This window comes from Oryzias latipes, chromosome 8 (genome assembly GCF_002234675.1).
Source record: "Oryzias latipes chromosome 8, ASM223467v1".
In the NCBI taxonomy this organism is placed as follows: domain Eukaryota; kingdom Metazoa; phylum Chordata; class Actinopteri; order Beloniformes; family Adrianichthyidae; genus Oryzias; species Oryzias latipes.
Genome location: NC_019866.2, coordinates 15,167,114 through 15,193,287, shown reverse-complemented (window position 1 = coordinate 15,193,287; position 26,174 = coordinate 15,167,114). Strand labels below are relative to the sequence as shown.

Genomic DNA, 26,174 nt, shown 5'->3' with positions numbered 1-26,174 from the left:
GGTATAAAAGCTGCCAGTTTAGAAAAAATTCAGAAACAATGAAGGGTACACATTTGTGCCTTTTTATTTTCTTACATTACAAAAAAATGAACATACTTTGTATTTTGATCAAGTGTGGTATTTTTTTGCATTCATAAACAAATTCTAGTTTTAAGTCATTTTCATTTTTCCAGATTTAAAGTTTTATATCTTCTTATTAACTTACTTTTCTGTTATTTCAGGATTTGCCTCTTTACAAGGAGAGAATGGAGGTGTTATTTTATGAAGGCAAGTTTCCTCTTTCATTTTTTCATCATCATCACAATAAAAAAATGATTAACCTAAAAATATATATTTCATTTTTTATGTTTTCTCTCACAGGTCGCTACAGCACTGGTGCGGACAGGAAGATCGCTCTGCTGGAGGATGTGTTCAGGAAGTTTCCAGAGCTTCCCGTCAGCATTGAGATCAAAGAGAACAACAAGAGACTGATGCAGAAGGTGTGACATATACAAAAAATTAAAATTATACATTTATATATGACAGAAATATGTAGATCTTCTTCAGCTTTATTGTGAGGAAATTGCACCTCTGGAAGCTTGTATCCAAAAATGCTTTTGATCAGGAATCTTTAAAAGCCGTTGCCTTCCTAAAGCGCATGCATACCCAGTAGTTCTGTTTTTTGCGTGTTGGTTTCTGTCTGCAGGTCTCCGACCTGGTGAGAAGCTACAACAGGGAGGGAATTACTGTGTGGGCTTCTGTGGACAACACAATCATGACAGAATGTCGCAGAACCGTAAGTTGACCACGTGGGGGAGACAAAGTCACCAAAATGCAACATCACATTTAATGCTTATTTATTTATCAACTTGTTGGGTTCTTAAATTATTTCTGCTTGGAAATTCTTCATGATTAATTGAACATAAATGTAATTAAGTGCATCCTATTTATTTTCTTTTAGATTTTTTTTAAAAATCTGTTTATATTGTTAGTAGAGTCACACTTTTTAGTCTCAGTGTTGGTACTCAGTTTGTTTCTGGCTGTGCTTCCATGCAGAATGGATCTATGCCTTACAGTTTTTCCATGACGAGAGGCATGCTGCTTCTGCTGCTCTTCTACACCGGCCTGCTGCCTTTTGTGCCGTTGGGGGAGAGTTTACTGCAATTCTACCTGCCGCGCATCATGAACAGGTGTGTTTGTGAGCACCTTAGTCTAGACATAAAAATGGAATGGAATGGAACATCAATTTGCTTCAGTTTCGAAACCAAACCTATACCATAAACACCACAAATCATAAAAGCCGCACTCAGACAGCAGTTGCCCTCTTCTCCTTGGTCCTTCTGTTAAATGTACCGCATCCGTTTCAACTTGTCATGTTGAAAATGGTTTATGCCACAAGATCACGATTATTTTTTAATTGAAGGTTGTAGAAAAGCCTCCAGGAGATCATTTAAGCATGATGAATTAATGCAAAGCTGGGCATGCTTGAAGGAGGTTTATGCCTGGACTCGGTGTGCTGCTTATGCCTTGGTTCACTTTTTATGGCTTTTGAAAAATGTGTTTGTGATTGCTCAGATGTAGGTCATCTGTAACTCATCCTTCAGTTTCCTTGTTTCTGCAATCCAAGAGTCTTTAAGTATACATGAGTCTAATGTGTCTCGTCTGTGTGCCAAAGGACGTATTTTCCAGGGGGAATCCTGGCAAACAAGCTGGCCGTGTCTTTATTGGAAAAGTAAGTCTCTTTTTGTAGTCAATGGCTTTAGTATCAAAATGCATCAAAAAAAGCTTCCTAAAAACACAATCTGCTTTGTATTTCTACAATAAATGACTACAAATATACTTATTTCTGTTTCTTCACAATTATCTGACAGTCTGCCATAAATAAAACGTTGAACTGAATATACCAACTTTTTTGTTTGAATGTTTTTTTCAGAGTAACTATGAGGAGAAGTCTTTTTCAACACCTAGCAGCTCGTGGAATACAGGTATTAAAAAAAAACTCATAGGAAGACTTTGCAGAGGATTTTCTTTTGTGTAAGCAGGTACACTGTGGCATACTTTGCAAATCATTTAAGCTCTTTTAAAAACAAAACATGCCTGAAAATCTGGCGTTTCAAAATGTACACTGCTCAGCATAAAAGAGTACACCCCACTACATTTGTCAGAAAACCTTTAGTGTCTTTTGTGAAGTACTATACTACAATATACACCTACAAAGGTGGGCCATTGATTACATACAAGACATGTTCAGTTGCACACACAAAAAGTCATTTTCCTAACAAATTAATTCAAGCCCATGTTGCAAAAATGAGTACACCCCATTAAAAGTCTTTGGAGGAAAGCCAAACTTAAGACTACAAAATTCTAAACAACCACAGGTGAGATGTAATTCAGAGGTTAAGAGGTGTCCAGCACACAGAAAAGGGCAACTCTTAACAAAGAAAAGCCCTTGCCATTTCATGCTGTCGGCATTGGCTCCCCATGGAAAAGGAATCATTTCTTGGCGCAAAAACGGAGAGGCCTGGAAGAAAATCAGCAAAGCTTTACACATCAGTGAAAATACTACAGCAAAAGTGATCCAAAAATGTAAAAAAGATGGAAGTGGAACCATCTTACAGAGACGTCCAGGCTGTCCGCAGAAGCAAACATCTTGACAGGAGCGTCTTCTGATGATAAAGGTTGAAGAAAATCGCCATACAAGTTCACTGCAGTTAGCTAAAGCGGTAGAAAGCCAAACTGGAGTGACTGTTACCTGTGACACCATACGGCACACACTGCAGAGGAACGGCATGCATGGTTATTGTCCATGAAGAAAGCCTCTCCTAAAGCCTGTGCACAAAAAAGCACGGCTAGAATTTGCTAGGGCCCATGCTGAAAAAGATGAAGACTACTGGGACTAAATACTCTGAAATGATGAGACAAAGATCCCCGCTTTTGGAACTAAACGTTTCAAAACTGCATGGCGTCACAAATGTGAGGATTTCAAAGAAAAATGCCTGGTGCCTATGGTGAAACACGGTGGTGGCAGCGTCCTCATGTGGGGCTGCATGAGTGCTGCTGGTGTGGAGGAGCTGCATTTCACTGATGGTATCATGAACTCAACAATGTACCGCTCCATACTTCATGCACTTGGTCGTCGAGCACTTTTCCAACGCTACAGTGATCTAAAACAGACTTCTAAAGCTACTGCTGCATTTCTGAAGAACAACAGGGTGAAGGTGATTGAAAGGCCGAGTATGTCTCCTGATCTAAAACCCAATCAAACACCTGTGGGGAATTCTGAAGCAACTAGATGAGCATCACTCTCCATCCAGCATCCAGGCTGTAAAAGAGCTTATCTTGAAGAATTGAAGAAGACAGATGCTGCAAAATGTCGCCAACTTGTTCTGTCCATGCCTAGAAGACTTGGTGCTGTCCTTAAAAATCATGGTGTTCATACAAAATACTAGATGTAGTAGTTTTTGTTGCAGGGTGTATTCATTTTTGCTTCAACCGATTAAAGTAAAACTGAAAACAATGTGATCAAAGTTAGATCATTAACTTTAATGTCATGTAATGGAGTTACAGAAGTTTTCAAAAAACATAACATGGTGGAAAGTTTGAAAATGTCTCTTTTGTTCATTGAGCTACTGATTACATTAATGCTTTTTAAAGTGGGTGTACTCATTTATGCTGGGCACTGTATACTTAGTTAAAACTCATTTTAATAGACTAATTAGAAAGAAGAGGACATTTTGTTTTCTTCTAATAAATCTGTTCTAGTTGCACCTGAGAAGGGAAGAACATAAATAAATTCTTGGACATTCTTTGCAGATGAATTTTCTTCTGTTTTAGAAACATTTACACATGTTTAACAGATGAACTTTGGTTTATGGGATATGTGTTTTATATGAGTTTTACACCAATGTGTAAATGTCCCCCATCCTATGGGCTCCAGACATTACTAACTGAATGTAAGTGGGGTGATGCAGCACAGGTCAAACATGTCAGACATAAAAGAAAATGCTGATTATCAACAGGGTTTCCATTTTCAATTTAGACTCATTTTTGCTAAATGCCAGTTTCTGAAAATCAATCTGTTACATTATGTTCTGTGAATTTGTTTTAAATACTTGACTTTCAAGTTTACTTGGTGACATGCTACAAACAGCAGATGTAAACACAGGCTTGCTGCTGCACCAGGTCATTAGTGGTCAGAATTTCCACAAGGCCACATAAAGGTCAAACTATTATCCTGTAGTTTGAGAGAAACTAAGAACTTGAGATCTTTATTTTGAAAAACAAAGCTAATATATGAACAAACATGAATCCATGTGCATTTCTGTGCAACTGAGGTAGTTGTTTGTTGGTTTCTTCATCCTGTTGCCGAGCAACCACAAACCTACCCCAATCATTGTCATTTCTCACAGAAAATATTTGGGCCATGACAAACGGCTAACCCCGCTAATCGCTGTGAGTTTCCTGAATGCATCACGTCTGTGGTAATGGGAGTAATTCTGCTTCCATGAGATCACTGCTGTTGTCATCCCGCTAGAGAAATGTCAAATGATTTTAGAATGTCTCATGACATGGACTGGATGCATTCAAACACTTTTTTTAAACAAAATAAATCAAAATGCCCCCTTGCAATGTTATATAATCTTTTGAGAATGTTATTTTTTCTCATTTCAAGTCATTCTTCCGGTGTTTTCTTTACAACTGTGTCGTCTGCTTTAACTGCTGTCTGAAAGGAATTTAAAAAAGAACAACCTGAATAAATGAAGAGGTTTTTTCAATGAAAATAAAATAAATTTGGCATTCTTAAAATGTATAAAGTAAGTGCAATATAGATGTTTAAATTAAGTTAAACAAAATATTTAAAAACATTTTTTTAAATCCTTACCCTGCAATAGTACTGACTAAATTCATCATATCTACATTACATTACTGTGTGTAATACCTTTTTTCCTAATTCCATACAAAAATGTAATTCCTTGGTCCCCTGGATTTATTATTATTAGATGACTGCAGAATTTGAACATGCCATTAATATATTTGAATTTCTGTATTTAAATGCAGGTGCATTTGTTTGTTTGCAATGAGGAGGAAGACATAAAAGCTGCAATGGAAGTTGGAGCAACCGGAGTGATGACTGACTACCCATCTCTTCTGTCGACCTACTTCTGCAAAACCAGAAGTTCCGATTGATCCCGAGCTCCCGCTGAGCGTCACCGCAGATAATCAATTATAAAACAGTTGTCTGATGAATGAGGTCTGGATAAACAGTGAAGACGATAAAGGGAGATAAATGTGAGGTTCTGGAAACCGACCGGGACGAGATTAATTGAGGTTAAATCTATTAAACATAAATGTTGTGAAAACAATGCCACCATTCAACTCTTCAATCTGCTGACAGAACAACTGAGTTGTGATGAAGTCAACAGATCGCTTGAACTCTGGTAAACATTCAAAGAGGCTCTCTGATCAAACTGTCTCATATTACAGGAGTGAATGTTTAACCAGCTGGATCATGTGACGGGACAAACCTGGTCAGGGGCTATAAACGTCACTTTTGTTTTGACTACTTTCAGTAAGAGAAAAAAAAAGATTACACGAAAATTATTTAGAATTTTCTTGAACTTTCATCCTACTTTGGTGGCCTGATGTAAATAAAAGAGTCTTGGGTGTGAACTGAAAGTCAAAATTCAAAGTACACAACTGGGCATAACATTAGGAGCACTAAACTGCACATTTGTGCAACTCTCTTGTCAAACTAAGCATCAAAATAGCAATTAGATAAATAGATGAACATTCAGCTAATGTTGATATCTGGTGAGTGCTTCAGAAAGGGATTTTCAAAAGACAATCATCTGCAAAAGAAAAGATCTGACAACTGGTAGTTCTTGGGGGTTAAAAGGCATTATTGATGCAGGAGAATAGAGTCAACAACTTTTAATCATTGATCAACACTGCCTTGTATGAATGATTTAAAGTTCTCCCCGTTCTGGTACTTCCCATACCTAAATATAAGGCAGTGTTGGTGAAATGGTGTTTTTGAAGCCATGTGAGTCACCTCTAATTTCCTTTGCAAAAACAAAGGTGGAGTCAAATGCCACGCCAAACAGAAAGTCCATTTTTTTCTAAATATTTGGGCTTAGAAAATGAGAAAAGTCTGTTTTGTGTCGAGTCTTATTCATCTGATTTATTTTCTACCAGCCTTATAATTTCAGCAGGACCACATGAGTTTTTAAAAGCTTTTTCCTGTTGTTTAAACAAATTGCATGCACTTTCTTCTCACAATGCTATTTATAATGCATCTTTTTTTCCTGTTTAAACTGATTGGGGGTTTACTTTTGTGGTCTAATTGATGGTGCTGTTGTTTTCCCAAGCAGCCGCCTCAAAGTCAAACCCACAAGCTGAGATAATAATTGACCAATCTGCTGGTGAAACAAAGCCCACATTTTTCTGCTTTGATTATGCGGTGCCAAGCAAAGTTTCAAGTGGGTTAGCAGGACATAAAGCTGATCAAATGTACTTACCCAAAAGGCATGAATTATGAACACAAATACTAAATAAAAATAAATAAAAATGGTTTTGCTTTAAAAGACACTATTAAAGCTATTTTACGTCAAAATTCAAAGGTCTTCTGAATATTTTCTCTGTTTTTTTCTTTACTTTTAATTCAAAAAGTTGCATTAAACAAGACAAATAAAACTTTTTAACAAGCCAACACAACACGCAGTAATTAAATTGATAGCCATAAGGAGCTCGCGAGACGGATTCTGATTGGTTGACCCATTTTCTAAAGGCCGCGCGGCGGCGCTGATTGGCTGACGGAGGTTTGTTTTGCACTCCTCACATTTCCTCCATCTGCGTGTTTTCAAAAACAAAGCAAATTTTTCTCTCGTCAGACTGCTTGGCTTTTTCCGCCATTGCCTACTAGCCTTGCTACGTTCCAGCTTTTGTTTTAATAGAGGCCGTTGATCAAACGCATAAGCGGAGGTCAACATAGTGAGCTAAACGGCTGGGGGTTAGCTGTTTTATTTTTTATTTTATGATAATTATTTTTTTACCAACAGCCAGCGCGCATGGTGGTCGGCTGTTGGGTCTAGAATTGCGCTTTATTGTTTTATTTAATTGGGTCACTTTTGGACACTGCGACTAGTTGCTGGATAGCATATTTGGAGCTCGTCTCGTGCTTTCAGGTGAGTGGACATTCAAAGGAATATCCTGCAATGCGCTTTTTGTGCTGAGGTTAGCCGTTGTGTTTTGTCAGCGCGTGGCTAGCAGGCTGCCGTAGCAAAGCTAAAACCAAGCTTAAATTAATTAAAACACTCCCTCAGTCGCTGGTGTGAGCTGTTTAAGGGATTAGAGCGACTTTATAGAAAGCTGCAGCCGCATATTAGTGTTCGAAACGGTGCAGGATGCCTCGTTGAGGTTTGATATATGCTCAACAGCTAAGTTTATTATGTGAGTGGATGCGTAGTCTCTGTCTCAGGTGTGTTCCTCTTCCTGCATAACCTGTCTGCCTGCTTAAAATATTACTTAAATAATTCTGCGTTCACAGCTGACCTTTTAAAACTAATTGTTATTCTTAGATGTTTTATATGGAAATGTGTTTTTCCTTTTAAAACATCATCTCGACCAATAAATGTAAACTAAAGTTTGATGGTAAACTTGACGCTGAGTCTCCAGGCCCTGATTTCTAAAAGTGTCCGCTACAGTTTGGTTTTGGAGCAAAACAATTTATGAGTTATGAATTTATGCACCGTCCAAATAATATACTTTCCACTGTAACCATTTTGAACCATTTTCTTCAGGTTCAAAATATAAAAATATGACCAGCTAGGCCGGATATAGGCATGTGCAAAGAGGGGTAATGGTCCCCTAAATGGCCCACAAAAATCCACACTTGAGTAAATAAATAAAAATTACAAAGAATAACAGACAGATGGACAGATAGACATACATAAAAAGATAAATGCGGCCAAACACGCACCCTGTGCAGCTTGTGCCTGTCCCCAGCCTGGTAAATGCAGAGCAACGAAGAGAATTCAACATAAAACGTATAAGCCATAGCAAATCGATCAAAGAACTTTGTTTTTGTACTGTTGCATATTCAAAACCACTGAAAACTAACCCTTTGTTTTGACCAGCTGAGCCGACACACAAACAAATACCATTAACTAAGAATTTTCTCCGCTCCCGTGCGTTTATATTTTTAGACATGGTGAAGCTGACAAAAGCCAAGACTTTCCAGGCTTATCTGGACTCCTGCCACCGCCGTTACAGCTGCGTGCACTGTCGCGCCCACCTGGCTAACCATGACGATCTTATCTCCAAGGTACTGCCAGCCTTCAATCCTCGTAATCTTTTAAAACTAGAGCATTAAAACGGGTTCTATTTCTTTTGCTGTTGCTGACTTCCTGTTTCTTTGTCTCCTAGTCTTTCCAAGGCAGCCAGGGAAGAGCATACCTCTTTAACTCTGTGTAAGTGTGTTACTTTTGGTGGATCCTTACAAAATATCCTTCCAAATACGTTACTTTAGTTGCACAATCTTTTCGCTAACAAATACATTATTTGTACTATTCGCCGTAATGCCTCCCTTTGAAAGATATTTAATAAATCTATACATTTTGAATTTCTGTCTTGTAGTTTCTATTCTGGTTGTCCTATAAAACAGATTCTTAGTATTTAGATGTGTTTACATAAACTGCAGCATTAACAAAAACAATTTGCTTCAGAGAGGACCTTGAAGTTGAATGAGTGCATTTTAGTCATGCTTCTGTTGGGTTAGTGGGTCAGGAAAACGCAGAGATGTGGGGCTGTTGAACAACATTAACCCATAATCTAATAGCAAGTTCCTTTCTGTTTACACATAAATCGTTTAAGGTGAGGCATGAAGCAGCAAAGGTGTCCTTTGTGACCTCTTTTTTTCCCAAATAAGGAAGTAATAACACAGGTTTCTAAGGGGAACTGCTAAACTGAGATTGCTGCAGTTTGTGAAGTGTTTTTTGTTTGAAAGAATCTGGTTGTTTGCCTGCAGGGTCAATGTTGGCTGTGGTCCTGCAGAGGAGAGGCTGCTGCTGACGGGACTTCACGCAGTGGCGGACATCTACTGTGAAAACTGTCACACCACACTCGGCTGGAAATATGTGAGAACCCCCCTCATCCATGTGATGTTCTCTTGAAGTCATCTCTGCAAAATGTATTGGCATAAAAGTAATTTTATTAAAAAAAAATCACATGTTCCACCTTTTCGTCAGCTTAAACTCAGTGAGCGCTACACTCAGGTGAACTGCGGGATGGACAGATTTCTCGTCTGCAGACAGAGGAGGAGAGGAAAAATGAAATTACCAGAAGGAGAGCAAACTCATATGAAGCAGTTTACACAAAACGTTTACTCGCCATGTAGCGACTAACCCTCTAACTTTTACTCGCTAAAGAGGAGAAAATGCTCGCTACTGGCGAGGGTTCATTTCAGACCTTTAAAAAAAGAAAAAGCCCCAAAAGTATGAAGTAGTCATTCATTAAGCATAAAGAAAAAGCTACATGTTTGTGTAGATGCAGAAGAGTTTCTGTGATGAAACAAAGACTGCCCTATTTGGTTTGGAAGGTGCAATATCCATTTATTCAACTTAATTACACATGTACATTATTTCTATATGGCTGTATAAGAGCAATATAAGTTATTTATTATTCACAATGAAATATTACATTGGGCTATAGACACCAGGTCAATCTATTGCCCTACGACAACACTCATGTACATATTTGAGATGTTATCTTTACGTTTTTCTCTGTAGATTATATTTAAAATGTATTTAAACGTTCTATCATGACTTTTATATAGTCCTTTAAACCCTTAAACGCTAAAAAACGGGAAGAAATCAACAGGTTATAGTAAAATAAAGAAGATGGAGCTGTTGAATGTTTTTTTATTTGTCAAGTGAAATAAATCAGGAAGCATTTCTGCTTCTAAATCATGTCAAGATGATTCAAAGATTTTGCTTTGGTCAAACCTACAGCTGTGCTCAGTCTTTGCTCCTTTCTCAGAGTTTTTCATTTCTTATACCAAGTTTCATCAAACCTATTTCTAAAGTTCCTTTTACCAACCACTATGCACCCTTTTTTTCTGCAGGAGCAAGCCTTTGAACTCAGTCAGAAGTACAAGGAGGGGAAGTACATCATTGAACTCTCCCACATGATAAAGGACAACGGTTGGGACTGAGAGCAGACTCGTCATTGTTTTTTCTCAAAACGTTGCATCCCCTCCACTTAAAAGGGTTACTGTGTAGCTTCCTCCTTCTATGCTCAAACCATCGCTGTGCCACACTTTCACTTCATTCAGCTTGGAAAAGAATTGCACGTGATGCCTTATCTTCATCTTCTTCACGTTTTCCTTGGGCAAACGCAACACATTTGCTGATTCTGATTTCCCAGTTGTTAGTAGCGCTGGAGCATGAACTGAATAAGTGCATGGTTTGTGTGCGTGTGTGTGTGTGTGGGAAACATTGGGAGTTGTAGTCACTCAGCCACCAATTCTGGTCTGATTTTAGTGCAAAAGCTGTCAACGATTTTAAAGTGACCTCCAGAGAGTTTGGCTCCATTGTGATGCGGCTCCATGCAAGACAAGGAACTAGATCTGGAGAATGGAATTGAAGAATTGGGGTACTTTTGCAGCAAAGGAGCACATCTCCATGTCACGCGGCTTGAATAGTGTTTATTATCAAGATTTGTTTTAACTCGGATCATCTTGGGGTTAAGAAGGGTTTTGCAAAGAGCAGCAGGAGAGCTCTTTTTGTTTTAATCTTTTTTTTTAGTATTTTTCTTTCTTTTTTTACATTAAGATGGCAATCTGGGTGTTTATATTTTATTGCTAAAGCTTTCAAAAATCTCCTGCAAGAATCCTTACATCTCGACTGCAAGTCTTCCTCTGCACAGCTGTAACTTTTAGTATGTGCTGGCACGATTTGCAGTGCATGCCGAGGCCTTATAAGCTGGATAGTGTCGACAAGCTTAAGTTCGGAAGTTTCTTTTTAAGTTATCGCTGCACATGTGGGAATTCCTTCACATAACGCTAATGAAATCTATATTCATTACATATTTTCTAATCCTGAGCTGTCCCTGCAGATACATTAGCTATACTGTGTCAAATTGTGAAAATGTAGAATATTTTTGGTGATTTCTGATATTTGCATCAAAATGTTTTTATTTTAACCTGTTCTTTCAATAAACTACAGTTTGCCATTACATTGTAGTTGTTTGTTTTTTAAATTTCTTTTCTATTGTATTCTATAATTTAAAAAAACAGTTTTTCTTTATTCAAATAGAAATGTGGCTTGACAATTGTTAAGCAAAGAGAAAAAAGTGTTTGAGAGTTTCACATTAAAAATAATGCACATCTGTTCAGTTGCTCTCTTCTATTATTCCAGAATAATGTTGTGCAAGTGGACATGCACAACAAAATGTGGGAATGATTTCTTCAGGAAATATCTGGCTCTTAAGTGTTTTCTTTAAACATTTTGTTTTTTTTTAATCAATCAAGAAGCTTCTGACCAGCTGCCACATTATGATGATACCACTTCTGTGTTTGTTGGAAAACTTTATTTTTTTTGCTCTTACATATTCAATCATCAAACTTGTATTTTCCACTGGTCTGCCTTCACAGCTGATATTTGGGATTTACCTGTGCATTAAGTTTAGCCAATGTAAGTTGCAGTTGCGTACCAAAAAAAAACTATTTCCCTTTTTTTCTGAAGCGTTATTCCACTTTTATCTTTGGCCAGCAGATGGCAGTGTGGAGCACACCATTGAATCTATCATCCAGTCTGGCAGAAATGATTGATTTTGGGCCCTTTTTTTATACCTTGAAATCCAAACTTTTTTCCCCTAAGATATACACAAAGTAAATAAAAAGATCAGAACGATATCCATCTTGGATACATGATAATATTGAGCTTTTAAAGTACTGTTTGTATCTGTAATGGGAGAATGACTTTTATGCAGACGAACTGACTAACTTCATCTGTATGAAGGAGTAGAGGAGCAGCAATGTCCATTATATTCTGAGCCTGTGCGGTAAGTTATGCTGTTAATTGTTCTTGCTATACATTTTTACTCATTAACCAGCATATTCTGGAATAAAACCAAACAAGAACTTTTATGACATTATAGTTTTATACAAGTTTTTTATGTCAAAGGAAAAAAGGCAGTCTTCTCTGTTGCATCCACTTGTTTTTCTACTTGCTATATTCAATTCCCAGAAATGAAGACCTGCATTTCATGTCACCGTAGTTTTTCCATTACCCCCCCCACACACACACATGCACATTTTTCAAATGACATTTTAAAATGTAAATATTTTATTTTTTTAGTCTGTTATTCAGAAACAGGTTGCAGTTTTATCTAGTAATATATATATATATATATATATATATATATATATATATATATTTACACACACACACGTTCACTGAATTCACAATCACGTTGGAGTTAATGCAGCTTGGTGAAACATTTTCTTGAAGATGCAAAGAACAGCTGAGGATCAGGAGCAAATCCCATGAGTTCCAGAACTGTGGCCTTTATTTCCTCCCCATGACCAATAAAGGCCACTTCAAACTGAGTGAGCTTCTCATTTAGAAGATAGTGAACCGCTAAATATGCATAGACCATTTTTATTTGTTATACACAAATACTTTATAAGCTATAAATACTTTAACACATAAATAACAAACTATTCTGACAAATCATAATAAATTATGTGTAAAAGTTTTAAAGTCCTCTTTTGATCCATTGTAGAAGCGTTCCCATTTTAGTTATTTATGATTATGGGGTTTGAATCCAAAATGTAAAAAAATCTGTGTTGTTCAAGAAAAAAGTTCTTTAGAAATTCACCTCTGAGTTGTGAGTGGGACTGTTGGTGCAGAGCAACCATTGACTATCAGAGAGCAATCCCGCCCCCCCCTAGCTTATTTTCTACGTCATAAAAAAGCTCTTTTTCAAAAAGTATTTTTCCGTCTGCTCCTGATTCATGACACTTCGACTAAAGAGATACTCAAAAATGAAATATAAGTATACTATATGTACACATATCCTGATTTTTATTGTGTCCTGAAAATGTGTATGTATATATATATATATATATATATATATATATATATATATATATATATATATATATATATATATATAAAAAGAAGTAGTGTCCCTTACTTGGCGTGCACTGAGAAACACCCATTTTTATATTCTTTATTTCTTTAGTGTCACCTTGACAGTAGACCTCCACTCGACTGTCTCCAGTTTTTCTGTGAGCTCGTCTCCTCACACTGAAAAGCAGAATTATTTTTCGTTGTGCTTGAAAACCACAGTTCAGTCATTTTGTGGTGGTTTCTGAACATTTGGTACCTCATGATTGTTGTGCCAGCGTGTAGTGACGACTAGCGTTCCAACTGCAGTCAGTGCACTTGCAGCAGATCATACCAACATTTATGATGAGCTGGACTAAATACCGTACAAAACGCACCACGAGCGCCCGACACACATAATCACAATTTAAGTCATTAAATGTATTTATTTTTAATGACATTTAACGTTGTCGTAAATATCGGGGAACAGACGGCTGTTGGAGCGGAGCCCACCTGCTCCAGTGGAATTGGATCTTTCCGGGATGGCTGGTCACGTGACTTTTCCCGTTTCGCCATTTTCCTCTTCTACACCGGTGTTCCCGCTGGCAGAGTCATTTTTGCCGTCCTCACAGTCTTTTTTTTAAAAACCTGCCGAGAGCAGACGGTGGGACAGGGGACTCCCCCTCGCAAAGAGAAGATAGTCTGCCCCGTAGCGTTGTTATCGCCCCGAGAGAGAGAAGCGCGAGAATGTCTTCTGAGGAGAGCCCCGAGTACTCGCCTTTCTTCGCTGTGATGGGAGCCTCTGCGGCCATGGTCTTCAGCGGTAACTACACCAGCTTGTTCCCTTCACGCCTTCGTTCCACCCCTATTTAAGGCTGAGTACGCGTTTACAGGGGGGTTGGGATTCACACGGGGGAGGTAAAGCCGACGTATGAGTGAAGAAAATCCGCGTGGTTGGGTGTAGAGGCGGCCGCTGAGCGCACACCTGTCGTGGATGCGACTGTGAGGCGGAGAAGCTGCTCCTCCGACCGCAAGCAGCTGACTGCAGGCCGTCTGTCTGTCTGTCTGTGGCGCTGATGTCACAGCAGGCTCCATCTCTGTTAGCTTAGGGTCCTCGTTGTTCACAGGCTGCAGCTCTGAGCTGCTGACGCAGACCATCAACCAGGTGGGAGCTCTCCCGCTCGAGCCAGAAGAAGTCTTTTTTTTTTTAATCTTTCATAATAAATGTACAACAATCCACCTCAGTATATGACATTCTCAAATAAACTAAAAATAAGACCGTTTTTCAGCTGCTTTTGCTATTAAATAAAACCCCTTCGGCTTTTAATGTGAAAAGGCGGAATGGAGGCCTGTGATGTTTAAGGGAAGATCTGCCCCTCCGTCCATCCTGATGCTCCTCTGCTGATCCTCTTGAACATCCAGCCACCCATTCAAATACCCAACTCTTTGGAACACATTTATTTTGGTTGGGAGGGATTAAAAACAATGTAATCATGCATTTAAAAGGTCATTGCACATGTTTTGTGGTTATTTTTACATTTCAAAAATATATATTCTTTTTAACTTTTTAAGGTTGCAAATATTAAGGTGCATAGTTTTCTTTCTTTCTTTTTTTATTTAAAGGGATTTGTCCATTTTTATTTATGCATTTTCCTGGTCACATGTTCGAATTCTGATCTATTTCCAAAGCACTCCCAGTTTTCTTCTAATTACAATAATGTCATTTTTAGCCAAAACCCCCAAACCTGTGTCTTTTTCTAGGTCTAAGGCTTTGTCAGAATTCCCGCCCTTCTTCCTAACTACTAAAAAACTTTATAGTACAGGACTATCCAGTGCACTGCTCACTACTTTGCTTTTTTTAATCGGCAAATAGGGCGTCACAGATTTCCCAAAGTCCAAAAAACAAATCCAGAACATTTTAGGAAAACTATTTATGAATCCACTGTGTTCTGATGATGAAAACTTGGATAGTGTCTAAAAATAAATTAAAATAACCTTTCTTTTACATGAACAATCCTTCAATTGCAGTGCATTGTTGTCTATATTTGACAATTTAGTGAGAATCAATGCACACTGGATTTCTTTGCAGAGACTTCTGGAAAATGTCTAGGGCCCTCAATTTTGAAATAGTAGATCTGGACAGCACTACAAAAGGACAAACGCACAAAGTAGTGATGGACTTCTGACCAAACGATAGTTTCTGAAGAGCAGCAGTATTTCATAATCAATTTGCCTTTGAGCTGTCCTGACTGTTGGCGTGGAGTAAGCCCACCCCCCATTTCCCGTCACCCATCTGTTAACAAGCTCTCCTGCTAGCTTATAGCCTCTGAAAACCACCAACATCAACAAAAAGCAATATTGGAACTATCCAACCGTACAGTTGGACGACGTTAACAATGGCGTGCATGGATCTAGTCGCCTACCAGTGGATACATCGGGATTGAGCAGAGCAGGGAGCTTGCGGCCTGCAGATTGTAGCTTCTAGGTCACATGCATAATCTTTTTCCAACATCATTGTTTGTCTGCTCCTGACAGACAACGATTTAAAGACGGAAATACTCGGAAATAATGTTTTAAGCTTAAATTTCCTTATAAATGTTCATTATTAGAAAAATACCAAAAGAAACATGTCAACAACACCAAAAATATGATTTATGTGCTTAAAATAATGCAACCTTTTCTTGAACTTAAATTTCCACATTTTACATTCAAGATGCATTTTTAACAAAAATTCAGGTACATTTTGTCAACCAAACAAACTATTTTAATACTGAGATGGATGTAAGATTATCACAATTGTAATAGTTTTAAGAACACAATTGGGAAATTACTTCTTAGGTCAAAGAAATTACATTTTAGTGGTATTTGACACTTGTGTGGAACCTGAAGATGAGAACGTCAATTGACTTGCATCAGTTAAAAAAACTAACTGTATGGAATAAGATCTATGCTGCACAGATCTAGGAAATTCTCCATTTCCAGCAGCATCTATGTTTTTCATATTCTTGAATGAAAATATTTTAAAGAGGTAATATTATCTCCCAATCAAATTGAGTAATCAGGAATGAAAAGTGTTCAGTTAAATCACACGATGGTTTGCTAGGAGGCATCTAAAGAAAACCTCTTTGAAACCTTCCCTGCAGCCCAGTGTGGTGATGGCGGCATCACCCTGTAGGGATGCCTCTGATTTAAACATCTTCCCCCCCCCCACACACTCACACAAAACAGTCTAAACGGACTGAAAGATTTAAGAGAAACATAAACATTCTTGACACGAGTCCTTCTGGAGTGCCCTTGAATATTAGCTTTGTCAGCGGTTACATTTCCTTTTAGTGGGACGACAGCCTGAAACCTTCTTTTTTAGAAAAACTGGAACCTGCTGTAGTGATCCAACCAGAATCTGGATCCGATCCCAGACAAACTAATGAAGCGTAGAAGCTTCTGGAATGAAGAGCCTTTCTGAAACAGTCAGCTAGAATCCAGTTTTTCATGTTGGTGTTTTCAGTCTGAAAGTTAACAGTAGGACCTGACCCCCATTTTAATGCCCCCCCAAAGGTTTTTCTGTCAATCACCAGATTGGTTAATCAAAAAAGCACTTTTGCCTGGACTTTACTAATTAATGAAGCATATTTTCTCAGTTGCTGCTGTCTTTAAAACCCACTTGTGGTTTGAACTTGTTCTTGTGGCATATTTCTGATGATGGAGAAGATATATATAAAGTGAAGGTTTTATTCAGTATTTCTTTAAAAAGATTTTATTTGTTATGTAGTAATGTGATGGACGGGCCACAAGCCCCCCCCTGCTTCGGTCCGTTCTGATGCATCCACTCATATTCAAATAGATCCAAGTCTGACTTCGTTTTCCTCGTCTGAACTGGCATCTGGCTGAAAACTGTGCGGCTGGACGGCTCAAAGATTGCTCGCCGTTTTTGCTGCTCCGCTAGTTTTAGGTTGGGGGTTTGAAGGGCTGTAAGTTAGTGGGAGAGAGTGTAAACGGAGATCTCTCAGAAGCGGGGAAGGGGGGACGGTTGCTCCACACAAACAGTTCAACTCAAAGGAGAATTTCTGATGAACTACTAAAAAACTACATTTTAAACAGAGAAAATGGCTAAAACAATCACAATTAAAAGACCACTGGCAACACTTTAAAAATGGATCAAAAGATGATCGAAGTAGGAATTTTTAATCCGCACATTTGTATTTCCATGATGTCAAGTGATCTTCAATGTTTTCTGAAGAAGAGCTTATATCTGCCACACAGCTGGTTTGTTGAATGTGCTGCTGTCCCTGCTGCCTTCTTACTCGATTTGAAACCGTCTAGTTTATATTTAGCCTCATTTTCTCATAAGGACACTGCTCTGTTGAGGAGTGGATGGACGTGAATTGAATTATGGTCACGTCATCAGAACAGGAAGTTGCTGGATTGTTTCCCATTAGCAAGGTCTTTATGGTTAAATTCAAAGGTGAAGAATACAAACAATTTCTCATCACCTGTCATTTTTGGACATTTCGATTGAAATTGTATTTATTTAAAACTCTAGAATAATTGACTACCATATATATATAAAGCATTAGTGGATCCTGCATGTTCAGGTTACTCACACCATCTTCTATTTGTTCCTATTCTGCCCCAAAACAGGCAGTTTAGGCGACTGATGGGCAGGCGTCTGACATCTTTTGATCTAATCATTTTTCCAACACATTTAATCTGTACGTGGCATGGATTTACATAAAAATAAAGCTCCAATCTTTGTCAGTTGTGTTGATGCATGTGTAGAATCATACTCCGTCTTTTCCATGCAGCATTAGGAGCGGCGTATGGGACGGCAAAGAGCGGCACAGGCATCGCTGCCATGTCTGTGATGCGGCCGGAGCTCATCATGAAGTCCATCATCCCCGTGGTCATGGCTGGTATCATAGCCATCTATGGGCTGGTGGTAGCCGTGCTTATAGCAAACAACATCTCTGAGAGAGTCAGCCTTTACAAGTAAGAAGAGCCTCCCTTTGATTTGCTGCTAACACGTTCATATATGTTGGGGAACATTATTCTCTGCTTCTCTCTATCAGGAGTTTCCTGCATCTTGGCGCTGGCCTGAGCGTGGGCCTGAGCGGTCTGGCAGCTGGGTTCGCCATCGGCATCGTGGGCGACGCCGGCGTGAGAGGCACTGCTCAGCAGCCACGGCTTTTCGTGGGCATGATCCTGATCTTGATTTTCGCTGAGGTGCTGGGGCTCTACGGCCTCATCGTGGCCCTCATCCTATCTACAAAATAAATGTCTCCATCCAACTCCCATCTCATTCATTCCACATCCAAGCAGCAAGAACAAATAGGAGATTTTCACCTTCTTCCATAACACCGTCTGGGTCTGACAGGATGGGATGGCGTGGAGAGATAATGGTGGTCAACGTTGACGGCTTTGGCCTCGGTAGATCTATTCCATATTGCTTTGAGCCGTCCAGCTCTGTCAGGTCTGGTGCGCACAGAACTGGCATGAACATGTACTGTTTGTTGTGAGATGATGTGTGGACAGTCTGCCTGATATATCGTCTATTCTTAAAGTGTACAGTGATCCAGAGTCCCCCCCCCCCCTAGTATACGTAGTTACCAGTTTGTGCTGTGAGTGTGAATATCGGTGTGTACCCCTCTCCACACCTCCTTCCTCTGATTTTTCTGTCTTTCGTTGGTGGTTTTTAATCGTCATCTTTGGTTTTCAAGACTGCTGAAACATTGTGGACACTAGTATTTATTTATTTATTTATTTTCATGTTCGGGGGACCATTCTTGAATCGCAGATCTTTTTTTTTCTTACTATTTATGTAAAGAGAGGAAAATTCTAAAAATGTCTAAATGGAAAATTGTTTATTAAATACCCTATATACATAATAATATATAAATGATCTGTGTATAGTTAGATTCAATGCACCGTTGGTAATTGTTCTCAAAATTCCTCTGGATATAGTGATAAATATTGGAGGATGTTCACATGAAGAAGACCGTATGTGAGCGTGAGTGCTTTGACTGTAACGTCTGCAAGTGGATTCATGTTTAAGATGACATTCCCAAATACTAGTATTGTTTATCTGTAGTGCTGCTGTCTTGTTTTTTTTTTTTTTGGTTTTGTTTTTTCTGTTCTTTGTTTAAAGTGAGAGCTCACTGTTCAGCCATGCCTGTCAGATTTCCAAATAAAACTCAACTTCCTCCAGAACTTGCATGTGAAGTCACTTTATTTTGAAATGCTTTGGTTTGTTTTAACACCAATGTTTTCTCATGAAAAAATCACAAATTTGTAAAATAATTCACCAAATATACATTTTAAGAACACCTTCAAAGGCCAGGCTTGTGACAATATCTGTTAATATTAGGTTTAATGATTTAAAAAAATCCATATCTATTTTAAGTTTAACTTATTTAGAAAGTTCAATTTACTGATTATTATTTTTACCAGACAAGTGAGCTGCAGGCAAACACCCTTAGAGAAAGAAAACAGCCTAAAATAAATGAGGTTTTAATTTGAAATCTATTCAACAAACTTCCTTTTTTAAAGGATATTTAATAAATCGGTAACAAGCCACCTAAGCAGTGAGGTTTGGTCTTTTTGCATGAAAACATTTTTATATAGCAGATTTGAGGAAAGGAAGATTCAAAGATGTTTGGAAAAATCCAAATGTGCCGTCTTTAATATCAAACCAGCACATTATGGTGCTTGACTGTATCAATTGAACAATGCAAATGCATAATATCTCAATCGAAGAGCATTAAACTAGACAAAGAATTTAAGGAAACATCAACAAAAAATTTAAGAGTCTTTGGTTTGAACAGGAAGTTCTTATAGTTCCAGTTTGTTGGGGTTTAGTAATTGCCAGGTTGATGTTTACTATTTGAACAGCAGGGGGCAGACTTGCACTGTTTATACTTTGAAAAACTTTCTAGGGTCTTTTTTGCTTAAAATATTTATTATGACCATTTTAATCTAAAGGCTTTACAAAATCTAAACTAATAAAAAAAAAGTCAAAATTTCTCTGGGATGTAAGCTTATTTTCTGTGGCAAGATGGCCCCTGCGATTGACACCCTTTGTGATGTACGTTTCTCCCTAAACTCTTTGTGGACATTATGCCGTTTAAGGTGGCAAAAAGGTCATTTTAATATTTTTTCAAAAAACTAATAGATAAGTCTGCTTCGAACCACATTAGCAGATTGTAAATTAGATAATCTGCAACATCTGGTGTTTTGTAACCTGAAAAGATATCATATTTACAATTCAGCGAAATTCAGTTACAGTAATACAACAGACAAAAAAAAGTACTGGTTTTTCCCAAATGACTCTTGAAAGAATAGCTTGTTCATTTTATATCATATTAAATTGTTGTAGAGTAAACCTGTATCTCTGATAAGTGACATACTGATTCAACGTAAAGCCACTCTAACGTACAAACTAGATCATTTGTTACATTTGTATATATACATTTTCTGAAATTCTTTGACTTTTTTGTGTTTTTTGTGCTGTTATTCTTCATTTATTAATTCCAATGTTGGAAACTAGTTTACTTATAGTTTCCTCTTCTCCTTTGGAATCCACTCTAAAATAAAATAAAAACAGTAAAGATAAGCAATACGCTTATTTACTTTAATTTACACTGGGGAAGCTGTTTCTGGAGCTCTGTCTCCCTCTTGTGGATAATTTAAGCAAATTCAGAAAAACAATAATGTTCAAATTAGTTCTGAACTTTATTAATAATGTTCCTACTATCATTTTTGTTCATTTACAAACTGATGTAAGAAAACCATTAGCTGTTTTCCTCACATGTTTTTTTCTGAAGGTTCGAAATAAAATAAATCCTAATTTAGTTTCTGAAGCTTCAGTTTACTTATACATACAATTTATAAAAACAATCAAATAAAAATCATAAAACTCTTTTTAAAGAAATCAATTAAAAATCAGCTTTTAATGCTGGCCTTTGACCTGTTATTTTATTTCAACATTTCTATTTTCCATATATTTTTCTTATTTAAATAAAATAGTGAAAATAAGAATTTATTCGCTCCACAATCTTTTTCTGGGGTTTCATTTTTGTGAAGTTCAAGTTTATGCATGTTTTATCTTGTCTGAAGTTTTCATCAAACCACTTGATGGTTGAAGTCAAACCTTTGACAAAGCTTATGTAAACAAAGATGAGATATTTCCATCTTCTCTGTTTTGTGTTCCTGGCATAACCACACCTCACACCTGCAGTCTGCCATGCTCTGCTGCTCTTTCTGTCCTTTCACTTCTGTCTTTCTGGACTTTTTTGGGAGCTGGGTGTTGAACAAAGCTTCCTCTAACTGAATAACCGGATCACTCTGTCCTGTCGAGCTCAACGTCTGTGAAACTGACTTTCAGTTGTGTTTTTGCAAACCTCTTCAACACCAAACTGTGTAAAGAGAAAACTTTTCATTATAACCAATAAAAAAGTTTGTCAGAATAAATTCTGAAAGCAGCAGTTCTGCCAGGAGAAAAATATCCACTTAAATGTAACGAATTAGAGGTTTGCTGTGACCAGAGATCTTTAGAAGCTATAATTCATTCAGTAAAGACAATAAAACATTGTAAACTCTTCCTTTATTTATTTTACAATGTTTTATTTTACAATAAAACATTGTAAAATAAATAAAGGAAGAGTTTCTTGGATCAGACAGCCTTTAGGAAGATATTTGTGGTTGTCTTTGGTGCTCGGGTTTGAAAACAATGTTATTTTTATCAAGTTCAACAGAAAATTTCCATAACTGGATAAATTCTTCATTCTAATCTTTAATTCTTTAGATACATTGGAATTCTAAATGAAAGTGTCATATAGCCTGTGGAAATTACTGTGTTTTACTAAGGGGAGGCACCACACAGAGCTAATAACATCAGTGGACCTGATCAAAGAATTATTGATTGCAGAAAGCCCACAATGGAGTTCTTGCACCGCTTATCAACTTAAAGCTACATCTTGAAAAATGTTTAGAAATGTACCGGTATTTAAAATTCTTTTGATTGCAAACTTTTCAAATGAGGCTTTACAAATAGAAACTGTGCCCGGTGGAGGCAACAACATTTCAAACCAATGAAAAGCTGATCTGTCATGTGGAAAATTTACTATAATCTATTTTTTTCTCTCCATTTATAATTCAAATCCCATCTCACTGCAGTAAGTCTTCCTCTAAAACAGAAAGAGGTCATTTCCTGTATTCTGGGACTTATTTTAAATTTCAATCTGTGTTTCTTCAAACCTGCAGAGTCCACTGTACTGGACTTTAAAGTCTTTGTAGAAAATTCTTAGCCTTTCGTTCCTTTCAATAAGTGCCTTCAGCAACACAGGAAGTTTGATCATATTTACCGGTACATTAAATCCTTGGAATTGCCGTTTTTTTCTCTGTCATCAAACTTCATATACACTATATTTAAATCAGGCAGGTTGACTCCTCCCTTTATCTACCCAAATGCAAATACAAAGGGCGTTTATTTCTCTGTCTGTATAACCTGCATTCATCAGTGAGAAAAGGTTCACTGACTCCATTTTCAAGATGATGGTCAAACTCTCTGTCCTGTTTATAACTCTTTATCTACCTTGTAAGTTATTCGGACCAAAAAAAAGAAAAAAAAGAAAATTATATTTCTTAATTTCACAAATCTCCTTTAAACTCTTCTTTGTCAGCAGGTTTGAATGGACAGGCTCTGGAGTCCATTCCCTCCACTTCAATGGTTAAAAAGCCTCAGGAAGTCCTCAGTCTTTCCTGCAAAGGCTCTGGATTTCGTTTTGACCAATATGGCATGAACTGGATTAGACAACCTGTGGGAAAATCACTGGAATGGATTGGGGCTATTTGGTATGATGCAAGTAAAACTGTTTATGCCGACAGTTTGCAAGGACGAACAGAAATCACCAGAGACAACAGCAACAGTTTTGTTTATCTGAAACTGTCCGATCTAAAGCCAGAAGATTCTGCTTTGTATTACTGTGCCCGCCAACCACAGTGGTTCATGTTACCATGAAGGCTTTACAAAAACCCCAAATATCTAAAGGTGGCAGTAGAGGATACAGGAAACCACGGACTAACACAACATTAAAGCAGTAGGGGGAGTTGTGGTTTCTGAATTCCTGTTTTGCAGGGTTTGTGTTCTTATTAGAGTTTACAAGAAGACTTAGGCATGTTTACTATTATTTGTGTTTTTGGTCATTTAGTTAAATGCTGCTGATCCAAGAGCTCACTATGAGAAAAAGTAACCACTATGAACACAATGAGAATGACAAACAAGACAATTATTCTCAAAATATCCTTTGTAGGAGAGCTAATACAGTCTTTTCTGGATGCCAGAAATATCATTTTCTCTGATAAAATCCGTAGAGATCATCAGCCTTTAAACCGATCTTTTCATATCATATTCTAAGACAGATAATTTCATCCATTACTTTCCTTTACATGAAGCTCAAATTCAATCTCTCTATATTTGAAAAGAGATGATAAAAGTTGGACTGAGTCTGAGGTTTGATTATTGAGCATGATTTGGATTCTAATTATAATTTTCTTGCATGAAAAGAATTCAATTCTTATAAATATTAGTTTTCTAAACTTTATATTTTACTATTTAACTGCAGCTCATCAAATGCTGCAATATGTTTAATGTACTACGTTTTAAAATACAACAGATGTACTGTGTCCAAATTCTCTCCTTTCCAGCTTCAGCCTTTGTTTTTTCCAACATATATTTCATACTTCAAACAATCACATTCACAACATCAAGGAAGAAATTCCAGATTTAAAAAAAAAAACCCTGCAAAAATGATTAAAATCTACTCTTCCGTTTGTTTTTGGACATTCTAAATGTCAAATGAATTCAAAGATCAATTGTTTTTTTTAAACATTTCCCAGTAATTCCTGAGAAGAGCAAAGGTCAGTGACTCCTTTTGTCATAAGTTGCACACTAAAAACAAGACTAATTTTCTCAGACAGTCCATTTCATTTGGCAGGTCAACTGAACACAATTCAATTCAATTTTATTTACGTATTTAGTCCAGTATTTACAACAATAGTTATCCAATGGGCTTCAACACAAACAAGGAAAGGCTGGTCCTCTTAAGAGCGACAATCTCAGTTTACTTTTAAATGGATTCTGATGCAGTTCACTTGAGTGTGAGTGGCAATTTCTGACCTGAATCAAGATAAAGACAATGTGAGAAATGTTGGCAAAATGTTACAATAAATGTTAAGTTTTAGTTTTTTCCTTTGTTTTATTTAATTTAATGACAACAAACAAAAATGATAGAAACTGAACTGTGATGCTTTCACTGTGAGAGGAAACACTTTGACATCCAACTTGTCTTTCAATAAAATCCAGATCACATAAAATGTACAATAAGAAAAGAACAAAAGGATTTCACTTGACATTTACTTTGTTTCTAAGTTTTAAGAAAATTGTATTTTTTTACTTGAATGACTAATTATTAATTTAGCGTTATTTTGTATGCAGGCATGCTTTTCAAAGTCGTTTTTTTATGTTGGAAAATAATGTTTAAAAGCAGGGATCCTTTCTACATGTGTTTGGGTGGAGATTGTGTGGGAGGAGATTAGAAAACAACACATTTGCCTTTTTTTCATTAAATATTTGTAATCATGACTTTTGCATGAGGAGGTCTTTGCAAAGCTCCTTCTTCATAAACAGACCAAAGAAACAAGAACAGGTTCTGACAGAACACTGAAACACTTTTCTTCATGTTTGTGACTTTACTTTGAAAAACTGAAAGACAGTAACTTAAAGTAGAAATGACACAAATCTGGAGTTTAGTATTTTTACTTTTCCTGCAAGGTGAGAAAATTAAATATATAATTAATAATTACAAATGTTCATCATTGGATTTATGATGATTTGTTTTTCTTACAGGAGTCTTGAGTCAGATCAAACTGGATCAGAGTCCAAATGTGGTGAAAAAACCTGGAGAAACTGTGAAGATGTCATGTGTCTGTTCTGGTTATAGCATGACAAGCTTCTACATCCACTGGATCAGACAGAAACCAGGAAGAGCTCTGGAGTGGATTGGACGTATGAACACAGGAAACAACTCTCCCACATATTCCAGTTCTTTTCAGGGTCGTTTCCTCATGACTGAAGTTGTGTCCAGCAGCTCTCAGTACCTCGAGATCAGCAGCCTGACAGCAGAAGATTCTGCTGTTTACTTCTGTGCACGATCAAGCACAGTGACTGAAGACAGTGAAGCAGCTGCACAAAAACCTCCACAAACAACAAACATCAGATCATAGAGTCATTTCAGTTCACTCAAGTTTGGAAAACATATGCGGGTAAACAAAAAAAGAAAATTAGACAGAAAAACACTTTATAACTTTTATGGTTAAATATAATTTATCTCTATGTTAACCTGCAATTTTTTTCTTTAATGATAACATTTTATTTTTATTTTATTTTTAGGAGACAGGAAACAAACATATGATAATTATCCTAATATTACACATGGCACATTAAGATCCTTAAAACTAACCAAATATCATTCAGACATTTGTTTTGAGTAAACCATTAGCCGTTAGCAGAGACTTGATTTCTCCAGAGTGATTGTTTAAAGAGGTAGAGCGATTGACATCTTGGATTGGAAGATTGTAGGTTCAGTTCTATCTACCTTCAGATGTAGTGGTGGTCACATGCACTTCGGGTCCCCTCTGCCTGCTCTGGTTGAAATTGGGTTGAGCACGGGTTTTTCTTCTGCCTAATTCCTTTTCATGTGGCTGTTTTACCTTGTTTCTCTCTTAGTTTTATCCTCCTGTTGTGTATACTTGTTTTTGTTTTTTTTTGCACCATAAGTGTGGAGAGGGGAGAGGATGAAGACATGGGTGCAATGTTCAGTATCAGTTGTGTCAAAATTAAAGCACAATAATCTGGATATTGCAGGCTTATCTTAGTGAAAGATAGCAGTATCTTCAATCGCTAAGCTACTTCCTTTGACATAATACTAAGAGGTGTGCACCCTGATAAAAGGCCACCCCCTATGACATGCCGCCCTGGGCAACCGCCCACCTCGCCCATATCAAAAACCGCCACTGGCTGCACATCAGGGGCTA

At 37.4% G+C, this 26,174-nt stretch overlaps 2 protein-coding genes and 1 gene segment (V, D, J or C); all 3 read left to right on the top strand.

Annotated features, from left to right (window-relative positions):
* Positions 1–7,113: 7,113 nt before the first annotated feature.
* Positions 7,114–10,344, top strand: ypela (yippee-like a). Its single transcript, NM_001104710.1, is given in 5 exon segments — positions 7,114–7,163; positions 8,184–8,302; positions 8,404–8,447; positions 9,005–9,113; positions 10,100–10,344. Coding segments are annotated over 4 exon segments (360 nt in total). The 5' UTR covers positions 7,114–7,163; positions 8,184–8,185; the 3' UTR covers positions 10,190–10,344.
* Positions 10,345–13,642: 3,298 nt separating this feature from the next.
* On the top strand, positions 13,643–19,292 carry LOC101159507 (V-type proton ATPase 16 kDa proteolipid subunit). Its single transcript, XM_023957671.1, has 3 exons — positions 13,643–13,911; positions 17,891–18,074; positions 18,155–19,292. Exons 1-3 carry the CDS (start codon positions 13,836–13,838, stop codon positions 18,357–18,359), a joined length of 465 nt encoding a protein of 154 aa, XP_023813439.1. The 5' UTR covers positions 13,643–13,835; the 3' UTR covers positions 18,360–19,292.
* A 4,758-nt stretch (positions 19,293–24,050) lies between these two features.
* On the top strand, positions 24,051–25,386 carry LOC101157863. The segment is given in 2 exon segments: positions 24,051–24,912; positions 24,988–25,386. Coding segments are annotated over 2 exon segments (420 nt in total).
* Positions 25,387–26,174: the final 788 nt, after the last annotated feature.